Source organism: Astatotilapia calliptera, chromosome 12 (assembly GCF_900246225.1).
Source record: "Astatotilapia calliptera chromosome 12, fAstCal1.2, whole genome shotgun sequence".
NCBI lineage: Eukaryota > Metazoa > Chordata > Actinopteri > Cichliformes > Cichlidae > Astatotilapia > Astatotilapia calliptera.
In genome coordinates, this window is record NC_039313.1 from 1,227,496 (window position 1) to 1,247,819 (window position 20,324).

Genomic DNA, 20,324 nt, shown 5'->3' on the forward strand with positions numbered 1-20,324 from the left:
ACTCAGGTGTTTGTGATAACTGGCAGTGAGCGTTTTACACTCTGTGGAGGAAATTTGCCTCGTCTTTGCAGAATTGTTGTAACTCAGCCACACTGGAGGGTTTTTGAGCATCTCAGTCTGACTCAGGTCAGGACTTTGAGCAGGTCAGAGTTGTGTTTCTTGGACTTGCTGCTGTGTTTTGGATCATTGTCCTGCTGAAGCGTGCTTCAGCTTGAGGTCACAAACAGATGGACAAACATTTTCCTTATTGGATGTTTTGGCAGACGGCAGAAATCCTGTTTCCGTTTACCACAGCGAGTCTTCAGGTCCTGAGACAGAAAAACAGGGTTAACTCTGGTTGGTCGGCTCCTCCTGGGAGGGGTCACCACTATTCTGTGTTTCTGGCATTTGTGGTTCGCTGGAGTCCCACAACTTTAGAAACGGCTTTCTGACCTTTTCCACACTGAGACACTTTGTTCCGTCACTCATTGTTTCACACACATCCTTATTTTTAATGATAAATTTGGGAAATTTGGGAAAGTGAATTTTGTGAAGTAATGGGAGTGGTGTTATTTTTCTAGTGACCACTATAACCCACGTTTACCCACTCACACACACCTGCAGCACTTTGAGGTCTTTTAATGTAACACACACAGTTCAGGATAATGTCCAAGTGTCACTAAGCTGAAGTAAATTCTGGGTCATTCTCTACATATTCCCACTGGTGGCTTTTGGTTTTGGGCCCCGACTTATGCTGCAGGATTGTTTGCTTCACAACAAAGCAAATAAAGACATAAAGTCTTCTGTCTTTCATCATCATGCTCAGTCTGCACAGAGCGTTTTTGGTTTTTTAATGTTGTTTTTTGGTAAATGGCCTGTATTTGTATAGCATAGCTTAGTCCTTAAGGACCCCAAAGCGCTTTACACGTTCAGTCATCCACCCATTCACACACACATCCACACACTGGTGATGGCAGCTACATTGTAGCCACAACCCTGGGGCGCACTGACAGAGGCGAGGCTGCCGGACACTGGCGCCACCGGGCCCTCTGACCACCACCAGTAGGGTGAAGTGTCTCGCCCAAGTAGCCGGGGCTCGAACCGGCAACCTTCCGGTTACAAGACGAACTCCCAGCTCTTGAGCCACGATCGCCCCCTGTTTTTTCGGTATTTTGTCTTTATTTGACACCAGTAGTGACGACAGACAGGTGAGCAGAGAGAGCCCAGGCTGCTGCCTTGTGTCATATGGTCGCCCACTGAGTTATACTGGTGCCCAGAGAGGATTTGTCGCACACTGAGAGCTGTGAGCGAGTGTACGATAAACAGAAGTCAAAGATCAGACAGGGACGCCGTAAGCAGGAGGAAAGTGATGACGAGTCCCTGACTGCCGGGAGAAACAGCAGCTCGTCTTTTTTTTTATTAACCTATCAGCGTAAGATTGAATAAAACTTCTCATGTTTCAAAAGTACTTAAGCAGTAAAAGTACTTTTACACTGTTTTATAAAATTTTATTCCATTCAACAAGTTAACATATAATATGTATTTGGTGTAAGGTATTAATCAATGTTAAAAAAAAAACATTATAATCTTATCATTAAAACTGTGAAAATGTAAAAAGTGGCACAAAATCAAGAAATAAGTTTACTAAGCAGAACATGGACCCATGTTTGTGTTTTTAAGGCTGGCATGGTCGCAGTATCAAAGTGGCCTGAGAGGAGGCAGCAAAGAGCAGCACTAAGGCTGCGCGCTGATGTACAGCGTGGAACAATGTTGCCATGGATTGTGGAGCAACCCTGCTTTTCAACACTAAAGGAAACATAAAGGAGCCACACAGCTGCACACATACTGGGAGCAGTTCACTGGTGACTCTTCGCAGCTGCTTGCTCGTGCACATTTATTCCACTGGTCTCGGTGAGAGGTAACAGGCAGGGTGAGCATCCTTGCATTCCCTCAGCTTGCTGCTTGTATGACGGGTTTCTACCAGAGGAGGAGAGAGTCACTTCATCTTGGTCCTGGTCAGGAAAGTTCGTCTACTTATCAGACTTCAGATCCCGGAGGAACCATGCAGTTATTGTCCTGGTTGCAGAACACTGGACCAGCTCTGGACCAGTGGGTGTGGACATGGAGACATGCGATCATGTCCCTCAGGTACATGAGTGCTTGGGCCCATCACTGAAATCACTGTCCATCACTGTCCAACTGTTGTGAGACACTGCTCCACATTACCAGCAATAAGCTGGACTTGCTTGGGGGGGTGTTGACATGCACGAAATGCTGCGAGCGATTCTATCACTGAGCCGTACGTACTGCATGTTTTTGTAAATACAAGCCCTATATTTCAAATGTTTGTTTAAAGTTTCAATATTTGCTTTGGTTTAAAACTAATTGTTTGCTCCCATCCCCAACAATCTTTGAGCACGCTGTCGTGTGGACCAATCACGCTAACAAACACTCACCTCTTTAAGCCTGTGCTCTTTCTCAGCTACAATATGCTGAATCATCATGGCCACTGAGTAAACCCAAGAGATCACCATACACAGAGGCATCATGTGCTCAATCACAAAGAGAAAACTGCAAAGACAAGAGTAACACAGGGTATGAGCTGATGATCACAGTAACAGACAGATGTGCTGATGGAGGAATATATTCATCCAAACCGATCGTTGGTCACGTTTAAATGAACTTTTCAAACTGCTTAAGACATTCTGTTTACATGACGTTCTAATGGTAACGTGTCATTATTTTGTTTATTATTATCACACAAACAGAATCCCAGTAAATAAAGTACAGGGCTACGTGTTAGTCCGTCCCTTACTCGTCTCTGGTGTAGCATGGATAGGGGAACATCTGAACGTAGTTGCCAGGCTCCACCACGTCATGCCCCACAAATGTGTTGATGATCGCTCTCTCTATCATGTCTGGAAAAGAGAATCGAGACAGGGTTCGTATTTCTCTCCAGCGTGCGTGTTACATATTTGTATATCAGCTGATGGTGACGGTTTGGGTAATAAAGGATGTTGTGAGTCAGACTGATTTACAAATTAATCACTTTAAAAAAATTACGATTTTTTTAATTCACATGATGAAATATACAGTACAGTAGAATTATATAACCTTTATTTTATATTTATGCTTAAACATTTTTCATGGGAAACTCAGTGACAATATTCGACATAAATATGGAGAAAGAGTGAGCTAGAACATTATAAAATACAAGGGACTCAATTATATATATATATATATATATATATATATATATATATATATATATATATATATATATATTTGCTGTCTTCTGCAGGCTTACACATCAGCACGTGACTTGTACTCAGTTATGAATGAGGGTAATAAACAGAGAGCAGCTGAAAGCTCATTCTTTAAACAGGCTGATGATGAACTGAAGTAGAAATATTCTAATAACTTAAAACAACTGTTTCCTTTTAACATAAACTGCAGTGATAAAGACCACAGACCCTTAAAGAGCTACCACACTTGTAGTGTGACCAGTTTTCATAGGAATGACATCCAATAAAAGTCTATTGTAATTTCATTCTATGCTATAGCCTGATGAGACCCATGAAGACACGAAATGGACCCCTCAGACTTCTACGAGCGGGAGCAGGCACCGCTCTCCTTTCTGGAGGAAGAGCTGAGGTGGAAGTCGTCTGACTAATAAACCCGTGAGTCCTGCATTTGGGTCCTCTCCTTCCATTCCCACACACGTGACCGTGAAAGTTTGATTTGTAGTCTTTTTGTAATGATCCAACCCTGTCAGAGCCTGTGACCTCTCCTGGCTAAACAGCCTTACACTGCGTTGTCTTCAGACACGTCTATCACTCTGATTTCATCATTCAATATTCTGTGTCAGTTGAGTGGCTTCCCTGCTTTCAGCAACTAAATAAAATATGATTTGTAGTTAGAAAAGGCTACTGCTGCAGCGTTGTAAGCACGTTCCATCAATCCATCCCCTTCTGCTCATCCAGGTCAGGGTTGCAGGGGGCTTGAAACTCATCCCAGCTGCCACAGGGCAAGAGGCAGGGTACATCCTGGACAGGGTGCCAATCTGACACAAGGCCAGGTAAGCACGTTACCTTTACTTCATAAAAACAAATGAAACTGCACTGATATCAGTGTGTCACCCCTTGGGTCCTGTGCATAAAACCGTTGATCTACATACTGTTCAAAAACCACACAAGACTGAGAATTCTCATTCCAACCACAATCAAACGGTCAGCACTGGGGAAGTAAGTGAATTTCAGTTCCTTACCTTGGATCCAAACAAAGCCATACAGGAAATAGAATTTCCCCCCAGTGTTGGGGCCAGGGCGCCAGTAGGCCCTCCTGATTTCATTGGTCTTCTCTGTTAAGCTGGAATTTTGTCTGATTTTGTACATAACATGTGGTGGAAGGGAGCCATCTTTATTAGTCTGGAAAATCACACCTGGGGAAAGAAAACATTAGAATAGTAAAGAAAATCTAATTTTGCATCAAAACTCTGATGTGGGCATTTAATATGCTTCATGTGATTATGAACGACTCTGAATAATATAGAAACAGAAACAGCTGCTCATCCCTGACAGGACTGTGAGGAATCCTGACTGATTGCTGGTTGATGGGAGAGCGCAGTGACATCCCCGCCTGTGATGTGAATGATGCAACCATGAGTAGTAACGCCCCTAAACGGCAATTAGGAAATCAAGTGGTAATGTCATGTGTATCCACCAGGGGGAGCAGTGTGGGGCACACTCATGTACGTTTTGAGATCCTTCCCAGATGCCTTAATGCCCACTCACATCCTGGGCCTTTTGACCTCAGAAATCACACGATTGGGTGGGGCCAGGCTTCACAGTGGGTCCACAATGGTGATTGTGACCTACACTCGTTTTCACACCTTGGCTCATGTGATTAGGTAGAGAATCATTAGGGGGTCAGCGACCCTCATAATGGACAACTCTCACTACGGCAAATAATCTGGGAGCGATTGGTTTTAGAACTGAAGAAGCTTCAGTGGAATGAGATATGCCCAAAGGGAAGTCAGCTGACAGGAGTCAGCTGACCTCTAGCTGGAAGCAGTCTGAGGCCTGTGGGTACGCAAGTGACCTTTTTGCAAGCAAAGCACAAACGGGACATTGTGAAAATCTAGAGCATGTCCACCTCACTCCTGCACTTTAAATGCATTAGATACTATGATTACAGTCGGACATGCAAAGGCGACTCACTGGCAAACACAGAAACGTTGTCCCGGTAAGCCTGATTCAGGGTGTAGTTGACAATGCTGTCTTCATCAGGAAAGCCCTTGAAGACATCAACACTGACCTGGAAACACAAGTAACAGACACACACCTGGGTTTGCCACTTATCTGCACTTTAATTTTAATAACTGTACAGTGCTCTGTTTTGGTAACTATTGTCCATGATGTAAATATGTGAAGATTGTGTGTTTCTGTTCTGTGTCCTGTTCTGTTTGTATATGTGGGGTTTTTTTGTTTTGTTTTTTGCTGCTGTTACAACCACATTTCCCCTTGTGGGACAATTAAAGTAATTATTCTATTCTATTCTCAGTGTGATTTAATGCAATGACTTTGCATTTATCTGTGGATTCCTAGTAACAATTTTAATAAAATATAAACACAAAGAGTCATCCATGACTGTTGTGACTGACACCAGAATCAAGAAAGCAAAAAAAAGTTAATTCACGTGAATATCACACCAGCGTACCAGTCGTGTTTTCATGTGTAATCCAAACATTTGAAATACTGGTACGTGATTAAACAGAAAAAGAAAGACGTAGCTAAAAGCTGATAGCAGTCACTTGTCTTATAATGACCCCACTCTGTAAGTAACATTAATAAAGAAAGATTATTTCTTTGTTGTTGTTGTTGTTGTTGTTGTTGTGAAGCAGATAAAAATGAATGAATATTGTTGTCATTATTATTGCAGCCCTGCATTCAGGTTTGGCTCGCAGGAGCAGCAGTCTTTGCAGAGAAGCCCAGACTTCCCTCACCCTGACCACCTCTTCCAGCTTAGCCAGGGGGACACTGCATTGGTCAACTGACATATAATCTCTCCAGCATATCCTGGGTATGACCTGGTGCCTCATCCCAGTACGATATGCCTGAAACACCTCGACTAGGAGGCATCAAGTAGGACTCCTGATGTTGAGGAGCAGAGGCTTTACTCCAAGTCCCCCTCGGATGAACAAACATCCGAGGGGGACTTGGAGTAACCTTATCTCTAAGGGAAGAACCCAGCCACCCTTTGAAAGAAACTAATTTCCACCACTTGTATCTGTGACTTCATGAACAAGACCCCAAGAGCCTCCATCACCTGCTAGGGCTAGATAATGTGTCCATAAAACTATGAACAAAACTGGTGACCAAGGGCAGAACTGGCACGGTTCAACACTCACTGAGTCCTACTTATTGCCAACAATATGGTTCAAGCTCGCGCTGCAGTGGTAGAGGGAGCAAATGGCCCACAGCAACAGGCCAGACACCCCAGGGCTGACCCCATGGGACGTGATGACAACTGTACAACTCCCACACACCCTCAAATAACCTCAGGAGGATAAAGAGCTTGTTCTGTGTTCTGCGACCACTTTATATATTGTGAGTGGAACACTGCATCCCCCTCCTGAGTCATGTGCCAGAATCACCTTGATGCTGACCAAAAGTCTTGTTTTATGTCCCCAAACTCCTCCCACACCCAAGTTTTTGCATTAGCAGTCCCATTGGCTAACGAAGCCAGGTAAGACTTTCTTCAACCTGATCACCTCCCATGTCCACCAGTTGGTTCTGGTATTATGGTCCAAACCTGTCCCAGCTCCATATTCATTCCCCGGGTGGCCCCTTCTTAAATCATCTATTGTATTTTCCTTCTTAATGAGAACTCTTTTTCTCTTCTGAACTCGATATCCACACTATGCATAGTTATCCAGGATGCATAAGTGTTTTTATTTTTTTGCCTTTATTGGATAGCAATAGTAGAGATAGACAGAAAAGCGGAGCAAGAGGGGGAGGGAAGACATACATGGATCAGACTCAAACCTGGGCCGCTGCTTTCATGTGGTCATGTGGCTGAATTTATAGAACTGCTTTTTTATAAGGTCAAAACTAAGTTTTTGGAGTGATGCATTGTTTTATCTTTGTAAAATTTAAGATAAAAACTGTGCTGACCTTAGACATAAAGTGTGTCCAGCCACAGGCAGCATTGTCAATGGTGTCCAGCTGTTCTAGCAAGGTGGAGGTGTTGGGAAGACTGTAGTTTCCTTCCATCAGACTTTGCATTAGCTCAGTGTCTGTGCCATTTATCAACTCAGGGTGCTGCTGAAGATCTGAGAACAACTTGAGCAAAGAAAAACAAGATGAATGAAGCAGAAGCAGAGCACAATTAAAAGGCTCCTGACTCAAAATCTAATTCTAGGAAAAGATGGATGTAAATGTTCCAGCACAGACAGCACTGCAGCGTCATGTCCGTGGGCTCTTTTGTAAATGTACCTGCTGCAGCCACACCAGGTGCTTGTGGAACTGGCCCTCCTCCAGGAAACTCCTGAGCTGGGAGGAGATATTGAGCCACACCCGGGTGTAATGTGTCACATTCCCAACAAATGCAAATGTCTCATTGGCCTTTAAAGAAAAAAGTGAACACATTAGTTTTTCATTACAATCTGTATGAATCTGTATAAACAAATATATGTATATCTATAAATAAAATGTCTTCTATTATTTTCTTATTATTATTTCTTCTTCTTCCAATACAGTAACACAGTTCTTACAGTAGTGGAGGGCACCGTGGTCTTAAACATCCTAAATATATTTACTCCCAGATCTGTGCTTGGACACAGCCCTGTCTCACTGGCCTTTTCAATTATGTTCTATGACGTCAAAGGAGCTTGCAAAGAAAAGCGTCTGGACTTCTTTAAGTTACTTGAAGACGTTTCACCTCTCATCAGAGAACAGAGAAGCTTCTTCAGTTCTAAGGTCAAATGGTGGGGAGTCCCAGATTTAAACCCCGTGGGAGTTTCCCCCCACAGAGGGACAAAAGGACCCCCTGATGATCCTCTAATCACATGAGCCAAGGTGTGAAACTGGGTGTGGGTCCCAATCAGCCAGAGTTTCGGGTGAGCTCATTGTGAAACCTGGCCCCATCTTATCATGTGATTGTCCCTCTGTGGGGGGAAACTCCCACTAGGTTTAAATCTGGGACTCTCCACCATTTGACCTTAGAACTGAAGAAGCTTCTCGGATGAGAGGTGAAACGTCTTCAAGCAACTTAAAGAAGTCCAGACGCTTTTCTTTGCAAGCTCCTTTGACTACGACGACCTGGATGACTGAGAACCCTCACAGACATATGTTCTATGACAGGTGGACTCCAATCAAATTCTAAAAGCATTTCACAGACAACAGAGCACAGTCATATCCAAGTGCGTGATTAATAGTATGAATGCAAAATATCAGCCTTTTTTTCAACAATTCTAAAACAAGTGAATGGAAACATCTTTTGCTTTGTCATTATGGAGTGTTGCATAGATCATGTTGCACCAACACATTGAAAATGTTCTGAATGAACATTGTATCAGGTTAGGGTTAAAAATTAGATGGTGGTGATCTACATCATACTCATTCAGTCCGTTCTGCCTCCCAGTGTTTTGGAAGAAAACACACTAATAGCTTGGACAGTGTATTTTTGCTGGTTATGACAAAAGCTTTGTTCATACTTGATTGATAATGCAAATCTTTTTGTATATATACACGAAAGAGAGTGGTGTTTACATGCCTTCTGAATCACTTTGTCCACCTGGGAGCCAATAGGAGAGTAGAGGATCTTGGGATTTGTAGTCATCAAGTGAACCAGTAGGCCCAAATTCCTTTGTTCTTTGCTGGTGAATCCCAGAGAGCTCATGTTTCCCTGCTTCAAAGCCTCCGGTTCAATTATCCTGCAACAAGATCTATGGTTAAGAGCACAGACTGTACTGCTAAGTAACATCCATCCATTTTCTTCCGCTTATCTGGGGCCGGGTCGCGGGGACAGCAGCCTATGCAGAGAAGCCAAGACCTCCCTCTCCTCCACCACCTCCTCCCGCTTGTCTGGGGGAACACCAAGGCATTCCCAGCTAGCTGAGAGATATAATCTCTCCAGCACGTCCTGGGTCTGCCCCAGGGCATCATCCCAATGGGACATGCCCGGAACACCTCACCCAGGAGGCGTCCAGGCAGCGTCCTTGTCAGATGCCCGAACCACCTCAACTGACTCCTGTCGATGCAGAGGAGCTGCTCTACTCTGAGTCCCTCCCGGATGGCTGAACTGGATGCGTGCCTCATCTGATTCCCACTGCTTCACACTCGGCTGCAAACCATTCCACTGCGAGCTGGAGGCCATCACTCAATGAAGCCAACAGAACCACATCATCCGTGAAAAGCAGAGATGAGATTCTGAGACCAATCAAGTGAAGCCTTCCACCACTTGGCTGCACCTAGAAATTCTGTCCACAAAAATTATGAACAGAATCGGTGACAAAGGGCAGCCCTGGCGGAGCCCATCACCCACTAGGAACGAGTCCGACTTATTGTCCGACTTATGTTGGACCAAGCTCTCGCAACGGTTGTATAAGGATCGAATGGCCCGTAGCAATGGGCCAGACTCCCCATATTCTCAGAGCACCTCCAACAGGACAGTCTGAGGGACACGGTCGAATGCCTTCTCCAAGTCCATGAAACACACGTAGACTGGTTGGGCAAACTCCCATGCACCCTCAAGTATCCTTGAGAGGGTAAAGAGCTGGTCCAGTGTTCCACGACCAGGACGAAAACCGCATTGTTCCTCCTGTATCCGAGGTTCGACTAACGGACAGACTCTCCTTTCCAGCACCCTGGCATAGACTTTCCCAGGGAGGCTGAGGAGTGTGATCCCCCAGTAGTGGGAACACACCGTTCGATCCCCTTCTTTGAAGCTGGAAACCACCACCAGGTCTGCCGATCCAGAGCTACCACCCCTGATCTCCATGGAACATTGTAGAGGCGTGTCGACCAAGACAGCCCTACTATAACTAACAGTACTTTGTAATTTGATCTGTATCTTCTAGGTTATACACTACAGGTAAAAAGTTTGGACACACCTACTCATTTAATGCTTTTTCTTTATTTTTACTACCCTTCCTACATTGTAGATACAAACTGAAGACATCAAATAGATGAAGCCAGATATATGGAAGCAAAGAAAAAATGATAAATAACTCTAAATATGTTTATATTTTAGATTCCACCATTTGTCTTGTTGACAGCGCTGCAAACCCTCGGCCTTCTCTCAGTGAGCTTCATGATGTAGTCACCTCACAGGTGTGCCTGTCAGGGTCCATTTGTTCATTTCTTGCCTTCTTAATGCCACTGGGACCATCAGTTGTTTTGTGCAGAAGTCAGGTTCGGACACAGCTGACAGCCCTATTTGACAACTGTTAGAATTCACATTATGGCAAGAACCAATCAGCTGAGTAAAGAGAAACAACAGCCCATCATTACTTTAAGGACTGAAAGTCAGTCAGTCAAAAAGTTGTTAAAAATTTGAATGTGTCCCCAAGTGGAGTCGCAAAAATCATCAAGCGCTACAATGAAACTGGCTCACATGAGGACTGCTGCAGGAAAGGAAGACCAAGAGTCCCTCTGCTGCTGAGGATACTTTCAGCCCAGATAAATGCCACAGTGCAAAGCAGTAATCAAGCAAAGGTTGGCTATTTAGAAGAATCTAAAATATAAAGCATGTTTTGAGATATTTCACACTTTTTTTGTTTACTAGAACGGTATGCCGATAAAGTGCATGGACAGCAGAGTAGTTTGAAAATAATTTTAAAAAATTTATTATCATAGTATTTTGTTGTTTTAGCAATAATTACTTTGATTTACAACAATTATATCAGTTAGAGGTGGGGCAGCTGTAGCTCAGGAGATCCAGCAGGTCATCTACTAATGGGAAGGTTGGTGGTTTGATCCCTGGCTTCTCCAGTCTGCATGTTAAATATCTTTGGGCAAGATACTAACCCCAAGGTGCTCTCCCATGCATCCAACAGAGTATGAGTGTGTGTGAATGTTAGAAAGTGTTTAACCAGAAAAAAACTGAAAAAAGTGCTTGTATGAATGTGAGAATGTATAAAGACTTTGAGCGCTCAGATAAAGTCGAAAAGCGCTATATAAGAACCAGTCCATTTATCCTTTTAGAGCTCAGTTGTAGTTCATTTAATTCCACACAGTTGACTGTCTACAAGTCCTAGAAGTAATCCTCTTATTTCAATTTCACAAACAGTTAATTGACATTCTTGCTGATGTTGATATCCAGGTATTTTGGTATTTTAATTTCTTCCCATTTAAGCTGTTAACAATCTCTCTGTTCTCGTATTCTTGATGTGATTGGTATTTAATTTATGTGCTAGAACTTTATTATGTTGAGAAGCTGAGGAGGCGCTTTCTCATTGCATATGCTTTGTACTCTGACCATTGTTCATATAAAGATAAAACCTGTGGCTGCTTCTGTTTGTCTTCGGTTGGGTAGCTTTTTTGTAAAAAGGAGTAGTCTAAACACGTGGGCACTTCTTTAAATGTATGTTCATATTATTTAAAACAACATGACAAAAGCATTCCTCATACAATTAAAGACAGTTTTTGTCATACCCACCTGTTATTCCCACACAGAATGGGCTGCAGTCCAGCCCATAACTGTACAAATGCTGAAAACTGAGAATGAGGATTCTCCGTTTCCTTCTTCCCTTTCCCACTTCCTGCTCCTCCACCTTCCTCTCCTCCTTCATCACCCTCTACGGGAATGTCAGTTGTGTTGGGGCCCCATGTGGTGGCATTGAGAGGCCATGTTGTGTTTGCTGGCGATGCTGGAGTTCGACCAGCACAGGCCCCTTTGGGCAGCAGGCGAGCCAGACTAGAAAGCAGGTCCACATCCTTCAGAAGCCTCTCTACATCAGCCAGTTCCTTCAACAGAGCCCCAACGTTAGACTGAGACAGAAGAGCCGAAGAGCTGGGCTGCAGGTGAAGCTGGATGGGAAGAAAGGAGGAAATGGGCAAATTACATGATGGCTACAGCAGACATATGAAAAAGGACCCTGTTTTCAAATGTCAGTGCACATTTTTACTCAAACTAAAGACTGAAGCTGCCTGAAAACACAACTGCAATCTGCTCCAGACCCCCTGCTGATGTAGATGAATAACTGAATTCATGAATTTAATCCTCCCTGTGCTGTCACTATACCTGAACTGAAAACATTTTCAAAGTTTCACATCAGTTGGTGGTTCGGCAGGAGGTGAAAGGGTGGCGATGCAGATTTTATGCAGTTGGGTTGATGCCATGTGATCTAACCAGAAATGCTGTTATGTGACCAATCAATGTTTGGATTATGAGTGTGGAGCCAGAGATGCCGAAGAACTAGAGGTGCAAGAGGTGCTTCAAACAGATGACCTGTCCAACATCTTTACCAGAAAGAGTGACAGAGTCTTACAGAGCTGTCTGCAGCTTCTCTCCTTCCCTTATCCCTCCAAAATCCCCTTAAAGACTATGTCTACTCCCAAATCACCAAAAATTATGAAAAAATGATTTAAGCATAAAGAAATCACAAAGAAAGAACAATACAGTATCCACGACTGCACCAAAGAGTAAAACAGTCAAATCTGGATTAATATTTGGTCTCCCGTTGAATCCCTGTTAGTACATAAATTAACAATTGATCAATAAACTGATTTAGTCTGCCTCACAGAAACCTGGTTTCAACATAATGTTAATTTAGATGAATGAATGTCCCTCAGTCATAGTAATCATCAGAATCCTCGAAGTACAGGCCAAAAGAGGGTTTGGCATCAATCGTCCACTCAAGCTTATTAACCAAAGACCCAGACAGACTTTTAATTCATTGGAAAGCCTGATGGTTAGTCTTGTCCACCCCAGCTGTAAAACTCAGAAAGCAGTCTTATTTATTATCATCTATTGTCCACCTGGGCCTTACACTGAGTTTCTGTCTGATTTCTGGGACTTTTTATCTGACTTAGTGCTCAGCTCAGATAAAATAATTATTGTGGGTGATTTTAACATCCATTCACTAGCTGGGCCCACATCCTCATTTTAGGATTGGCAGCGTTTTAGTAGGTAAAGGTGATGCTTGGACATTAATTGAGCTGCGGTTTGGGGAAGGCCTCGAAGGGGACTGGCGACGGCTCCCGGGCCTGGCAGATCCCGTGCTATAAATAGGAGTGAAGAAGTTAAAGAATTAAGAACAAGGAGGGAGGAAGGGTGGGTCACGTAAACGAGAATGAACAGCTTGCAGAACTGAGGGAACCTATATGGTAAATGGCCTGTATTTTAGGGGTGGGTTTTTATAATCGATTCATCGATTAAGATCGATTCTGGCTTGGATAACGTAAAATCGATTCATTAAAATCCTGAGTCGATTTTTTTAATATAAATTTATTTTGCCTGAAATGCCAGAATCTCTGGTGACATCTCACAAAATTTCAAGAACCACCAAACAGTTAAGACAGTAAATGAGAGCAGGAACACGGATTCTGCACATAGACTTAAACACACAGCGCGACCCGCGGATCAGAATCAGTGAGATGTCGCCTTTCTCACGGTCGGGGCTGAAAGCCGACAGCTCGCTGATTCTGATCTGTCGGCGGGTCCGCGCTTTGTGTTCACGCCCTTTTTGCGCCGATTCTAAAGCTGTTAGTTTGATGTCTCTCCAAACAATATTGACCGAACCAGCAGCAAAAGAAGATCCAAACGCTTCACATAAACATCGTCATGAATTCACTCTGACTTTCACTGTTTTGCTTCCACCGCGATGCACAGCTCTCTCTCTGTACTTCAAGAACAGTTTCCCTTTCTTCATTATTCGCTTGCTTGTTACGCACCAGTCTACCGCTGTTTACAGGCTGTCGGCCGCTGTTTTTTTCTCTTTTACATTCTTCCGAAAAGAAAACCTCATTTCTGCTGTTCAATACTGAACAAATTTAAACTTTTTAAAATTATTCAAAATGCAAAACGCTTAACCGTGTCTCTAATAAAACCGCTGTAACTTCAGAGGTAATGTTCATATGTTGATTAATGGTTTTCTTTCGTTTTTGATGTACTGCAGAATATTTTTATAAAATCCCAGAACAGGAAAATCACCTTCATGTTTTTCTGTGTTTTATCTTCCGCTACTTTGACACAAAGGCCTCTGCTGTGACGCTCACACCTGTGATAAAGTCTCGAAACTGTCAGCTTCCTTTTTATTGATACAAAAATATGTAAATGTACAGATCTGAATTATAATATTTCTGACTGTCAAAATTTCCCAGATTTAAATCGAATCGTGGATCGAATCGATTCGGGACCTTGTGAATCGGAATTGAATCGATTCTAGAAATCAGTGACGATACCCAGTCCTACTGTATTTATATAGCGCTTTTCTAGTCCCTAAGGACCTCAAAGCGCTTTACACGTTCAGTCATCCACCCATTCACACACACATTCATACACTGTTGAACTCTTGAGCCACGATCGCCCCCTATATATAGATGACATCCGGAAGGAGCGTGTTTGGAGGCGTGGTCCCACTCCTGAAATTCCAATACATAATCTCCAATTCACTAGCTGGACCCACGTCCTCATTTTCGGATTGACAGCATTTTAGTAGGTAAAGGTGGGGAGAGAGAAGGAGAAGAGGACAAAGACGATCGCATGGAGAGCGAACGTCGCTCCGTGGTGTGGAGAGGATGAGCTCAGACAATTCGGAAGGAATGGCAGGAGAAGAGATCAAAGGAAGTTGCAAACAACGGAAATCTTAATGGATGAATGAGGGGAACCCTCGATCGGGTAGCGACATGGCTCAACTTTGAGCTGAAGCTCTGACAGAGAAGAATGCTGGATTTGAGATTTGAGGTAGGGCTCGGCGCCTCAAAAAGCTTGTCTTTGAGTAGAAGATGGAGAGGGGGTGCTTAGCTGGTTAATTACTTCAGATAAGGTAGCAATAACGCCTCAGCTGATTTCTGAATTAACAGAAGTGACAGCACCAGCTTGGGGAGAGTTGATGAATTGAAAGACTGATTAGAGGAAAATAATCTCTGCTATAATAACGTCAAAATCGTCCGAGAGCAGAGTGCGAGTCCACTGGACTTCATGGGAGATGATAAGTCGTTCAGACGCAGTCAGAACCGTGAGTCGACTTAGAGAGCGGTCTCAAATGATTGTGTCGAGGGTGGATTCCTGATGATGCTGGTGAAAGCACATGAGAAGTGAAGGCACGCTATGAAGAATTATGCGCATGACGCAGTTTGGATGTCTTAGAAGGAGCGATAGAGGACAGAACCTGCCATCTCGGTGCCACAAAGGTTCACCTTTGTTTTGCAAAGGCAGGAAAGATGGCAGCGAAACTGGTATCTCGGTGCCGGAGGCATGCTGTTGCATTTGCGAATGAGGGATAAAGAGAGAACCTGTCATCTTAGTGCCAGAGGGGTTTTACTGCTGCTTTGGAATAACGGATGCTGAGAAACTAGCAACGTGGTGGAAGAAGATTGCTGCTGCGATTACGAATGATGGATATAGAAGGAACCACCTAGAAGGATTCTCTGCTGCTTTAGCCCTGATGGATGGACAGGAACTGGCAACTCAGGGGTAAGAAGCTTGTCACTGCGGTTTGCACATGGCAGATATAGCAAGACCCTGACACCACTGTGCTAGAAGGGTTTGCTGCTGCTTGCAATGATAGAAGTGGAGAAACTGGCAGTTCGGTAGTAGGGACGCTAGATGCTGCATGCAAATGGGGGATGAAGGAAAACCTGGCATCCCGGTGCCTTTTTATTTATTTGTCTATGCAGACAACTGCCAACTGCCGAAGCTGCTGCTGCTTTCAGGAATGAGGGATCAAGGAACCTGGCCGGTGCCGACATTTGCTACGGAGTTTAGCCAAGGATGGAAGAGGCTGGGAACCTGGCAACTCAGTGCCGAAGTATGCTGCATTTGCTATGGAGGGAAGGAGTACTGGCAACTCTGTGCCCTTTTATTTTTTTCCTTAACTATGCAAACTGGCAACCCGATGGTCGAAAAGCTTGCTGCTGCTTTTGCGAATGAAGGAGAAAGGTACCTGGCAACCTGGTGCCGTCTGACGCGCTGACGGTCGAGATGGTGATTGTAAAACTACGTTACTCCTGAGAGATGAGCTGTGTTTAAAGGTATTTGCCGAGAATGGACCCTGTTTGCACGTAAACGAGAATGAACAGTTTGCAGAACTGGGGGGAACCTATATAAATGACAACCGGAAGGAGCATGTTTGGAGGCGTGGTCCCGCTCCTGAAATTCCGATACATAATCTCCAATGTAATGACAGATTCAACATGGCATTTAATATGTTCTTAGATTCTATTGGCTTCTCTGAAAATGTAAAAGAACCCACCCACCACTTTAATCACAATAGAGATCTTGTTCTGACATAGAAACTGAATATTTAACAACATTCCCTAATGTCCTTTTTTTCTCTGATCACTTCTTAATAAATTTACAATAAGAGATTACACAACATTGAGAACAGATATTCTCACAGTAGACGTCTTTCTGAAAGTGCTGTAACTAACTAAAGGGTATAATTCTCCACTGTTATCATCTTGTACCAATGCAGTGCTACTGCAGGCAGGAATGATTTCCTGTGTTGTTAAATCTGCATTTGGGTAATCCCAGCCTCTTACTGAGCGTGCTCCTGCGACTGGCCAGCACGTCATTGAGTAGGTGGGAGGTATTTTCCAGCATTGTCCTTATCTTGGACAACATTTGCCTCTCCCACGCCACCTTAAGGCAGTCCAGCTCCATCCCCACAACATTACTGGCCTTGCGGACCAGTTTGAGTCCGTTGGCATCTGCGACCCTCAACCTGAAGCTCCATCATGCAACCTCACGAAGGATAGCATGGCCACAATAGACTCATAGAAAATCCTGAGCATTTTCCAACAGATGTTTAAAAGACCTCAGCTGCCTAAGAAAATAAAGACGACGCTTGCCCTTCCTGTAGAGTGCATTGGTGTTTATTATCTATGTGTACTCCAAAAATGTATAGATGCTTCCCCTTGGCAGTATCATTAGAAGGCATAGCACACATTTCACTGCTGTGCAGATGATACCCAAATTTATCTATCCACAAAGTCAATTAACACACACCAATTAGTTAATCTAGAAGACATAAAGACCAGGATGACCTCTAATTTTCTCAAATTTACACGAAACTGAAGTTACTATAAATCTTAGAAATATAATATCTAAGCAGATTCTTACTCTGGATGGCATTACCTTGGCCTCCGGTAACGCTGTGAGGAACCTTGGAGTCATTTTGACCAGGACATGTCCTTCAATGCACATATTAAACAAATATGTAAGACTGCGTTCTTCCATTTGTGCAACATCTCTAAAGTTAGAAATATCCTGTCTCAGAGTGACGCTGAAAAACTAGTTCATGCATTTATTACTTCCAGGCTGGACGACTGTAATTCATTATTATCAGGAAGTCCTAAAAACTCCCTGAAAAGCCTTCAGCTGATCCAAAATGCTGCAGCAAGAGTCCTGACAGGGACTAGAAAGAGAGAGCAGATTTCTCCTGTTTTGGCTTCCTGTTAAATCCAGAATTCAAAATCCTGCTCCTCACATACAAGGTCTTAAATAATCAGGCCCCATCTTATCTTAATGACCTTGTAGTACCATATCACCCTATTAGAGCACTTCGCTCTCGCTCTGCAGGCCTACTTGTTGTTCCTAGAGTATTTAAAAGTAGAATGGGAGGCAGAGCCTTCAGTTTTCAGGCCCCTCTTCTGTGGAACCAGCTTCCAGTTTGGATTCAGGAGACAGACACTATCTCTACTTTCAAGATTAGGCTTCAAACTGAGTTTTTCCTTTTCAGTCACCTTTTTCACTCACTATGTGTTAACAGACATTTGTTACCCAAATAACAAGCCGTGGGTGACTAAGGACATCAAAGCCCTCCTCAACAACAAGAAGAGGGCTTTCAGAGGGGGCAACAAAGAGGAGGTGAGGAAGGTCCAGGTGTTACTAAAGGACAAGATCAGAGAGGCTAAGGACAATTACAGGAGGAAGCTGGAGTGGAAACTCCAGCAGAACAGCATGAGAGAGGTGTGGAGGGGCATGAAGACCATCACTGGATTCAGGCCAACCAACAGCAGGGGAGCTGAGGGAGGTGAGAATAGAGCCGACGAGTTGAATCTGTTTTTCAATAGATTCGACACCACAGTGTCTGCTCCCACCCCCACAACCTCACCTGCAGTCAGCCTGGAATCCAGAGCCACACCACTGTGCCAGCCTCTCTCCTCACATGTTGCCTCCTGTGAGATTCCTGACACCCCTCCCCCACCCATCACCTTCACTCAATACCAGGTTGAGATGCAAATGAGGAGACTTCACTCAGGCAAGTCTGCTGGACCAGACGGAGTGAGTCCCCTTGTCCTCAAGGCCTGTGCCCCCCAGCTGTGTGGAGTCTTTCATAAACTGTTTATGCTGAGTCTGAGTCTGCAGAGGGTCCCGGTGATGTGGAAGACATCATGCCTCGTCCCTGTACCAAAGACGCCACGTCCCAGTGGCCCCCAGGATTACAGGCCCGTGGCATTGACCTCCCACATCATGAAGACCCTGGAAAGGCTCATCCTGGACCAGCTGCGACCCATAGTAAGACCACATCTGGATCCCCTTCAGTTCGCTTATCAGCCTCGTCTCGGAACAGAGGACGCCATCATCTACCTGCTCAATCGTGTCTACACCCATCTGGACCAGCCGGCGAGCACTGTGAGGGTCATGTTTTTTGACTTTTCCAGTGCTTTCAACACCATCAGGCCGACCCTCCTGGGTGATAAGTTAGCAGCGATGCAGGTGGATGCTTCTCTGGTGTCCTGGATTGTTGATTACCTGACAGGAAGACCACAATATGTACGTCTCCCACAGTGTGTGTCTGACAAGGTGATCAGCAACACAGGGGCACCACAGGGGACTGTCCTCTCCCCCTTCCTCTTCACCCTCTACACCACAGACTTCAGCCACTGCACAGAGACCTCCATCTTCAGAAGTTTTCTGATGACTCTGCGGTGGTTGGATGCATCAGCAGGGATGATGAGACAGAGTACCGGGCTGTGGTCGACTCCTTTGTCACGTGGTGTGAGCAGAATCATCTGCAGCTCAACGTGGCAAAGACCAAGGAACTGATCGTGGACTTCAGGAAGACCAGGAAACACTTGACCCCTGTTTCAATCCAGGGGGTCAGTGTTGACATTGTGGAGGACTATAAATACCTTGGAGTTCACATTGACAATAAACTGGACTGGGCTAAAAACACCACAGCACTTTACAGGAAGGGCCAGAGTCGTCTCTATTTTTTGAGGCCACTGAGGTCCTTCAACATCTGCCAGAAAATGCTGAGGATTTTCTATGAGTCTGTGGTGGCCAGTGCGATCCTCTATGCTGTTGCATGCTGGGGGAGCAGGCTGAGGGTCGCAGATGCCAACAGACTTAATAAACTGATCCGTAAGGCCAGCAATGTTGTGGGGATGGAGCTGGACTCCCTCAAGGTGGTGTCGGAGAGGCGGATGCTGTCCAAGATAAAGACAATGTTGGATAACACCTCCCACCCACTCCATGACATGTTGGTCAGTCACAGGAGCTCGTTCAGTGAGATACTGAGATTACCGAAAAGCACCACTGAACGACACAGGAAATCATTCCTGCCTGTGGCCATCTCCCTGTACAACGCATCCACTTAACACACTGTTTGCTGCTACAGCTACACATGTTTCTTTTCCAAATATTTATTTATGAGTGACTTATGTATGTATGTATGTATATATATGTATATATTGTACTATTCTTAGTTAGCGTATTGTCTGTCTTGTCTTAATGTTGGTTTAAAATGGAGCACTGTAACAAAAAATTATTTCCCCCAGGGATCAATAAAGTATTCTGATTCTGATTCTGATTCTGATTCAGACCTCTCTGCAGGAGTCCTGACTTAAGCTGAAGATTGTTGATGCTTCCACAGATCACTCTAGAGCAGTCCTGGCCCGAGGAGACCATGGAAAAGAACATCCAGTCCTATATCTTGGCCGGAACCCACATGACACAATGTATTCCACTGTGAAGAACGAAGCCTTGGCCATTAAGTGGGCACTGGAGAAACTCCAATATTATTTGTGTAGATAGGAATTTGATCTGGAAACTGACCACCAAGCAGCCACTTGGATCAATTCGAACAGAATTACAACAGCTGCCTGTTACAATGGTAACTCTCACGTCAGCCTTTTAGGTTCACCATCAGCAAGTGTAATATAGTGGCAGAT

The 20,324-nt window shown here is 44.2% G+C and overlaps 1 protein-coding gene across 3 annotated transcripts in view; it reads right to left on the bottom strand.

Moving 5' to 3' along the window:
• Nucleotides 1–20,324, bottom strand: part of abca2 (ATP-binding cassette, sub-family A (ABC1), member 2) — a 104,919-nt gene that overhangs the window by 45,875 nt on the left and 38,720 nt on the right. For all 3 annotated transcript variants that reach the window (XM_026186101.1, XM_026186102.1, XM_026186100.1), the window contains 8 exons: nucleotides 11,641–12,011; nucleotides 8,755–8,914; nucleotides 7,476–7,604; nucleotides 7,155–7,322; nucleotides 5,199–5,295; nucleotides 4,247–4,420; nucleotides 2,795–2,897; nucleotides 2,436–2,550 (listed from right to left, as the gene is read on the bottom strand). In XM_026186101.1, coding sequence (XP_026041886.1) covers nucleotides 2,436–2,550; nucleotides 2,795–2,897; nucleotides 4,247–4,420; nucleotides 5,199–5,295; nucleotides 7,155–7,322; nucleotides 7,476–7,604; nucleotides 8,755–8,914; nucleotides 11,641–12,011 — 1,317 coding nt within the window. The remainder of the gene's footprint in view (nucleotides 1–2,435; nucleotides 2,551–2,794; nucleotides 2,898–4,246; nucleotides 4,421–5,198; nucleotides 5,296–7,154; nucleotides 7,323–7,475; nucleotides 7,605–8,754; nucleotides 8,915–11,640; nucleotides 12,012–20,324) is intronic.